The 8,237-nt window shown below is 40.2% G+C and overlaps 1 protein-coding gene across 1 annotated transcript; it reads right to left on the bottom strand.

Moving 5' to 3' along the window:
• Positions 1 to 378: 378 nt before the first annotated feature.
• RIDA (reactive intermediate imine deaminase A homolog) lies at positions 379 to 8,175 on the bottom strand. Its single transcript, XM_035546337.2, has 6 exons — positions 8,041 to 8,175; positions 4,549 to 4,654; positions 3,950 to 4,004; positions 3,025 to 3,093; positions 1,531 to 1,586; positions 379 to 1,141 (listed from the first exon to the last, which is right to left on the bottom strand). Exons 1-6 carry the CDS (start codon positions 8,103 to 8,105, stop codon positions 1,073 to 1,075), a joined length of 420 nt encoding a protein of 139 aa, XP_035402230.1. The 5' UTR covers positions 8,106 to 8,175; the 3' UTR covers positions 379 to 1,072.
• Between the last annotated feature and the right edge of the window lie 62 nt (positions 8,176 to 8,237).

The following is an 8,237-nucleotide window of genomic DNA, read 5'->3' on the forward strand; positions in this document are numbered from 1 at the left end:
TGAGGTAGCTTACTTTTCAAACTAGTTCTGTAAAAACACGGTATCCATTTCTACTGATTTAGATATAAGATGAATGCAGAGGGATAGGGTAGCTTACTATCACCAGCATGACTTCTCAGTATTGCTTAAACACCCCACCAAGAAGTTACTTCTATTCTTAATAGCAAAGAGAAATGCCAAGAACCGTAATGCCATGGTAGCTGAAAGCTTGAAGGATTATTTTTCATTCTTAGCTATTAGGTGACAGATAATAAACCTACTCTTTTGGTTTGAATTATTTCTTATTGAAGAAGCAAAATCAGGACTTTCTTTGTAATGGAGCATGAAAGCATAATCAGGAAAACAAAAAAAAGTTTGTTCCTAGAAAAGACAAGCACATTTTAAAAGATATAATTATCATTTATTGTCATTAAACAGGATATTTTCCCCTCATACAATTGGAATGTCTTTTTTTTTTTCCCTCACCACAATATAGTAAAAGTTGAATTAGCATGAGAAAGACTATGAAAAAAGGTTGCAGGTGATTTACAACTATGAGTACATTACTTCAGAGAAGCATAATTTTCTTCTTTCTGAAATGAATATTCACCCTCCTAAGAAATCGCTTCTTTATGAAAAGAAATGTGAGCAAATTCCAACACTAATCTATTCTGTAAAGAAAGCATTTAAGATAGTTTAGAAATGAATACAACAAAATTATCCAAAACACGGAAGTGAAACATATGTTAACCAATTCAAGTGTTCTACTGTTTTCTCATTTCTGACCTTTTTTCCTTATTTTAAATAATTACTAAAAACCTACTGTTACAAGTCATCAGTTTTCCACATCCAGATCACCCACAGTTAACTGTCATACATTCACCTAAAATGAGTACTTTAGTATCTGCATACCTCGTCACCATCACAACATAAGGCCCCTGTTCTACAATCAGGCTCAATGGATTTTAGCAGTGCTTCCATGGGTTTCAGGGTTCACCTACAGAGAAGCCACTGTAAGCTTATATTTTACAGACTGCAAGGCCACAATCCGGAAGAAAGCACCTGTCCTAGGTGTAGGATACTCAGCCTTTACTTATAGAGAGGCTGAAACATCCTGGATGGGTCCTTGAATGGCAATCGCTTCAATCTCAACTCGGGCACCCTGTGAGACAGCAATGAAGAAACATATTAGGAATTTAGAAGTATCTGTTTTACGAAGCAATTGGATATATAACATGACCGATAAGAACAAAGAGTGACATTTGAAGGGGATTATATTTCTGCTAAATCAGTAATACCGCTGTCAATGTTAACATTGAAAATTCACTTTACTCTTCCTTACATACCAGAAACCCTTACTTCTACAGTTGTAGCCATCTTCCATTATACAGCAAGGTATCTCATTTTCAGAACTCTTGTATGGGGGAATAAGACCAGTATACTTAAAAGCAAAAACTATTTTATTCAGTAAAATAATCACAATTGAACCTATTACAGAATAAGAAAAGTTGTCATAATGTTTCAGAAGCAAGTACTTAGTGTGACACTTACTTTAGGCAAAGCAGCAACTTGATAGGCTGCTCTGGCTGGGAAATTGGACTTGAAAACTGTAATTGAAACAAAACCATCCACAAATCATTTAACTTTGCTTGATAAACCACACAATTCTAAGTCGTCTGTATAAAATGCAGTCACTGGAATGGTTTCAGGCTCAACGAGACAAGACAAATAATCTTCTGTCCCAGCTTTCTTCTCCCCCACTTTTTTTTTTTTTTTTATTAAATCACTGACTGTTCTAGTATCTCAGCAAGCTACCATTCATCATCAAGAAGGTAGCTACAATTGTGATCTAGTGGACAGAGATAACTCGCACTCTGCTGACACTGCATGGTTTTGACACCAACTTGGCTGAAACAGAAACATTAAAGAATAGTGATCAGCCAGTGCAAAGACTGGAGAGTGGGAGAGGGCTCTTCCACAGACAGAGCAAGGAGGAGAAACAGGACCCTGGCAGGAGTCATGAGCAAGGATCCCAGATTTGTATAAAGTTCGCAGGGGGCAAACCTTACTCATATCAAAGGAAGGCAGAGAAAATAGGCCCTGACCTACTCCTCCAGTCTCAATTAGGCCCAGAGCTCAAGCATATTAAAATAAAAAGGGGAAAAAAAAAAAAAGGGTATCAGTCAAGATATAAGAGCTGAATTTGCATAATTAAATACAAGTTTTTCTAGTGAGAGTTAACACTAGGCTCAGAAATGGCACTTCCATGCTCCTGCACTAACAAAGCAAGTTAATAACTCACATCAAAGAACAGCAACAACAGCTTTCCTGAACAACAGGTAGGAGGTCTGTTTGCCAACAAGTAACCAAGTATCCAGCTGGTCTGTTTTTCCTCCACTTAAACACACACAATTCCATCTTGACATGCAGAAGACTGTACTGATAGCTCATGAATAAGAGACTTTATTCAGGACCAGATGTTACTATCTAATTAAAACCCAAACCTACAAAAATAAGGAACTTACGTGCATAGCCTCCCAAATTCTTCTGCACAACATGGCTCATGAATCACCTACTTCGGTTTACATTCAGTTTGGTTAACCAAGCATTATTCTCGTATTCCAAAGTGCAGAAGGGTGGCTCACCCTCTTAAGTGAGCTTTGTCCCATAACAATAGCACAGAAATTATTAAAAGATACAGATTTTGAAGAAATAAAAATACACAACCTGAAAGTAAGCATTTTAAGGCTGCCTACAGCAGAATTATATTAGGGACAACACAGCATCTATCAAGGCAAAAAAGGAGAAAATCAACCTGTGGGGTTGATATTTATATGAAAAGTTAGTGGGATGGTAGGACACGAGTCCATATGAAATTTGGCTGTACTTGTTCAGGTGTTTGCAAGTAAACTGCTTTAATTTAGGGTTGTATTTCTAATGAAATCTCAAAGAACGTGGAATTAAATCATCTGAGTCATTAAAACACAGTGAGTGTAATTAGTTCTATAAGCCATACTGGTAAAACAAACAAAAAAGTCTACTTACATTGTTTGTAAATATCATTAATATCATTGAAGTCCTTCATGTCTGCCATCAAAACAGTAGTCTTCACAACTAGAAATTACATAACCGCAGTTATTTTGAGTTTCTTGCTTTTATTCCATGAATTTATCTCAAATATTATAAACATTTTGAAAAGTTTTCCAAACAGATATTGACCATTAGAACTACCACCTAAAAAAAAAATCTTAACAACTAGTACATAAAACTTTAAGGAATTAGATATTCCTGACCTGTTTTGAAAGTATCTGTTTTAAATTTCATTATAAGCCCAATTCTAAAAAGCACCGAACTGATGAAGCAGGTTGATTTAAGAAAGCTATTGTAAGCCAAATGTTGGCAAAAAGTTATATCATATATAATATCTGCTGCCAAAAAAGTCCATAAAATGTCTGAAGATACAGTTTACACTAGAATTTTTTACCCATGACTGCCTAAGCCAATATTAATCCTGGTTTGGCTCCACTATTAGAGCTTGCTTCAAAAGAAAAGGTAATGAAAGTGCCTAGAATATGAACACCATAGACATAGACCTGCTTTCACCTAAAGTAAAGTCTAGGATGTTTAAAATGCCTGTAGTCTGTTGCAGCTCTATCTACACCTGAGCTTCTTCAGTTAGAATTTAAAAAAGTTAGTATTATGGTCAGAAACTTTGGGGGAGAGGCAGTGTCCCTTTGATACCCATCACATAAAAAACTGCACATTGATTTTTTTCCCCTCTAGCTATTGATAACGACCTCATATTTAGCAAACAGCTTTATCCTATTTTAGGAGGTCACTTTTTTTTTTTTTTTTTTTTTAAATCGATGTAAAAACAATCACTTGTTTGCCACCATCATATTTTTTTTTTTTTTTTTTAAAATCGATGTAAAAATAATCACTTGTTTGCCACCATCATAACAGCACCTACCATTGCCATAGTCACAGCCTGCAGCTTTCAAGATTTCTCCCATGTTCTTTAGAGCCTAATGAGAAATGAGATAAAAATATTTAAGTATGAGCAAGGTCGTACTTAGGTAAGTATGTAAACATGAGTTGTAACCTAGCTACATTCATGTTGTAGTTCACCCAGCAAACCTTCAACAGTCATCAGTGGGTAAGAAAAAAACACAGAAATAGATTAAAAAGTAAATTAATGAAAGGGAACGTCTAATAAACCCCCATCCATTCATTACATGCAAATGTAGGATGCAGCTCAATCTCATCCTATCTACCCACACGGCTTCTTTGCTGCTGGGGGAACAAATCTTTTCCCTACTCAAAGCCACTGGGGTCAAGTCTTCATTTAAAACATTGATTCTTTCCTACTTGAAATACAGATTCTTCCCTTGACCTCCAAGGTTGTTTGGATAGAAAAATGACAGGAATTGGATGAAATTACTTCTTACTTGCACATCCTCCAAGGTGAGGTAAGATGTGCTCTCTAGGACTCTTCAATTTCTCATCAGTCTACATTTCAAAAAGCACAAGTCAACTCCATTAAAAGTTTATTGCCAGAACACATCTTACCTGCTTAGCTTCTTCCTTTGCACCTCCAGAGACAAGCTGCCCACTGGAAGGCTCTATACCAATCTGTCCTGCAATGTACATGGTCCGGTCTACAAGCACTGCTTGGCTGAAAAGGAGAAGAGACATTTTATGTTGGAAGTTTCCCTACCAAAAACATTTAACTATTCAAAAACACTCCCTTGTAAGCACATTTCACATTTTCTTCAGTCATTTGTAATATCTCGGAAAGATAGGTTAACATAGAACCACCTAGGTTGGAAAAGATCTTCAACATCAAGTCTGACTTACCAAGTCCCATCATTAAACCACGCCCCTTGGTGTCACAGCGCTTATGAGCTGGGTTATGCGTGCACAAGTTTGTACACACAGTCATACGTTCAATCTGCGCGTGTTTGGTTCAGCTGGGATTGAACCACCTGTGGAAGACAGCATAGCTGTCTTTGAGGTAACAAACCCTGGTTCTCAGGAAGGGATGAGTGCAGCAACACAACCTTAAACTCAGCTGCACATATTCCGCACTGCAGATAGACGGGGGGAGGCAGAGGATCTCCATCCCGAGAGCAAACCCTCTCCCCACACCAAATAACCCAAGTGACCTGTTGGCTTAGCTCAGAAGACTGCAGAATTCGAGCTATTTGCTAACCATTTCTATGTAAACATCAGGTATGAAGTCGAGTTAGCAATTATTAACATCTTTAATTACCACAAAATTAAGAGATTAAAACAAAGACTTAAACCATCTATTATGCAAGAGACACAGTTTGCATCCCTTCAGCTGACAGTTAAAAATATTTTGTAAAGAAATTAAAGAAAGGGTCTTCTCAAAACGTTTACGATGCGTCAACACCATTTTTCTTATCTCTTCCCATTCCACAAGAAAATTTATCGTTCTAACAGCTCAACAAGCCTCTGAAGTTACACAAACTGGAGATAGGCACCTCCCTGAACTACCTAAATTAGCAGCTTAGCTTCCCTTTTATGTCAGTGGAGAAAGAAAGCCACTCTTTCAGAGAATGCTTTTACCACCTCTCTTAATTGCTCAATCCATTGACTTTACCTGGGCCTAACCTGGTTTAGGGACTCAGTAAAGTGATTACAGTTAGGCAATCTGAACAATGCCATCACTCCCATCTTCCCTGTGGGACAGGGGTTTTTACCCCCATCCCATATTCTCCTACAATTCCATTAAGGGAAAAAAGCCAGTAATTTATCTGATGGAGCAAAATATCTTACACGGTGATTATTCTCTCTGACATCAGCAACCACCTAAACTGGGATGAGACAAAATTATACCATTTAAAGAAGAGAAACTGGCAAAAGAAATACTTTTCTAGCTGACACAGTCTAGATTGGAAATGTGTATGTGAGCACAACACAGATTCTTCTTTAACTGTTTTCTTTCTTAGCATATCATTCTTTGTTTGAGGAACAGGCCCTCAGACCACAAGCATGTGTTTCTGTTTCCTGTGTGGAGAACCACACAACAAGGAGATATTAGCTCTCTGAAAAAAAAAAAAAAAAAAGAGATTGTCTTATACTGCTTATTATAAAGCAAATGACACCACAAAACATTTATCCTAACTGACCTTTGGACAATCCCAAATCATGAATAATTGGGAAAAAAAAAAAAAAAGAAAAAGCAACCTGAAGCCTTCTAATACCACTGCCAGATCAGCAGCAACCTTACTGAGTCCTCTGCTCCTTGACTTTCTTTTTCTTTTCCCTTGTACGCTTAGCAGTGGAATCCCCTATTCACTGACACCAGTAACAATTCACCAACTTAAGAATACATTTCCACTGCAATCAAAGGCATGAGAAAAGCTCACAGAAACTCCAAGCAAACAAACTACAATCAAATGTTAAGTGCAGATGTATCCTATACCTAGGATCAATCATAGCTACTCTTTATGATTCAGCAGAGACTTAGGCATGTGCCTCAAGTCATTCAGGCTTATGTGCATTCATTCCTAGATGGCCATTATGACCTTAGGAGAACACCCCTCAGAGAGATGGCATCAACAAACATGCTCTTTAATGACAACAACTGGAAAAAGTCAGGTTTTCTTTACCCAAAGGGTTGTTGATTAATATAAGAATATCTCTGCTGCGTCTTTTAAAGTGTATAAATATATCAGTGAAATTACTGGAAGTTGGATGAGGTAAAGGAGGTACAAAATATGGTAGAAGTAGCACCCTGAAGGGCTGCAGCAGAAACAGGAACGCAGCCCACACACCCCAAACCTTCCCTCCATGTTAAGCCCTCCTTCCTCTGTTACCACGCTCAGAGCAGAGACACAGCAGTTTTTTTCTTGTGCAATTTTTTGCTCACTGGACTTTGAAAAGTTTACTGGAACTCGATTAACTAAGTTAGTGATAAACTTATTGATGGTAGCCCTGTCATACCAGTAACAGGCTGCATAATAAGAAGCAGTATTTCGTTAAGAACTACCAACAAGCACAAAACGCAGGAGTGCAGTTAATCCACAGCAGAAGTCAAGGGCTACATTAAAGGCTAAGCCAGTTGGTGTGTGTGCAGCTGAAGAATTGTTGCTTTCCCTGTCCCAGGTGCTCTGTACAAGTGATGCCGAGCCCCTGGCTGCAGTCCACCAACAGCTCATTGTTTGCAGAAGTTAACCTTTAGGTCATGGGACTCTCTCTGCCTCTACACACGGTACTTTTCTAAGTTTACAATTCTTATCGAGAACATCCAGCTTGAAGTTCAGGACGTTCATTTTCACAGGAATAGAGACAGATAATGTTTTTGAAGGCACTAGGATGCTACAAGTAGTTTTAAAACCCGAGGAGCCTGTGTTTAAACGGGAAAAGAAAGCATAACATGCCCTGAATGCATAAATAGGAACCCTTAGAAAACACTGGTAAAAACCCCTCAGTACCTTAGACGTAAGTCTCCACGAACAATTTTTCACATCTAAATAACAAAGACAACACTTTTTTGGGATTTTTTTTTTAAATTAAGTCCAGAACCGTTGTAATGAAGAACTTCGGCATGAAAAAAGCCGAAGAGCAGCCCGTTTTCCACCAGTATCTTCTGGCTTGAGGAGCGCTTCCACCGCCTGCCGTGCCCCTGTCGGGGAGGGAGGTGCGCCACCCTCAGCAGCCACCCTCCCGGGCTCGCCGCCCCCTGCTCTGCCCAAATCAGACTGTTTCCGGCGGGGACTGACCCCTTCTCTCCCCTTCTCGCCGATTTCTGCACGGTTTCCCCCCGGTGCCTCCCGGGCGGACATTTTAGGGAGCCCCGCGGGCGGGCTGAAGCTCCCCGCTGCCATTTCGAAACCGCTCCCCTCGGGGGTCCCGGGACCTCGCCGTCCCCAGCACCCCCGGCAGCAGGTCCAGCCACCCCATAACCTCCTCATAACGCCCCCCCCCAGCCTCCCAACCTCCCCATAACCCACCCCACAGCCTCCCAACTTCCCCACAACCTCCCCACAGCCTCCCCTCGGGCAAAGCCCCCTACCCTCAGCCGGGGCACACCTGTAGGGACCCAGCGCAGCGGGAGCCTTGGCGGTGCTGATTATTTTCTTCACCAGACAAGCCATAGCTGCCGCTAACCCTCGCGCCTTCCCTCACCAACCCACCACCTACCGCCCCCCCGCCTTTACTTTACCCTCCCCTCCCCTGCCCACAGCCGCAGCCTGCCCCCCGCCGCAGGGGTTTATGGGAGATGTAGT

The sequence above is a fragment of the Cygnus atratus genome, chromosome 2 (genome assembly GCF_013377495.2).
Source record: "Cygnus atratus isolate AKBS03 ecotype Queensland, Australia chromosome 2, CAtr_DNAZoo_HiC_assembly, whole genome shotgun sequence".
Taxonomy (NCBI): Eukaryota; Metazoa; Chordata; class Aves; order Anseriformes; family Anatidae; genus Cygnus; species Cygnus atratus.

Excerpts from the sequence above, each read along its gene's own strand:
- RIDA (XM_035546337.2), bottom strand. The coding sequence starts at position 8,105 with ATGGCTTGTCTGGTGAAGAAAATAATCAGCACCGCCAAGGCTCCCGCT. Across the intron at positions 3,094-3,949 it reads AGGCTGTGACTATGGCAATG|TTGTGAAGACTACTGTTTTG; the intron begins GTAGGTGCTGTT and ends TGTAATTTCTAG. Across the intron at positions 1,587-3,024 it reads TAATGATATTTACAAACAAT|TTTTCAAGTCCAATTTCCCA; the intron begins GTAAGTAGACTT and ends TTTCAATTACAG.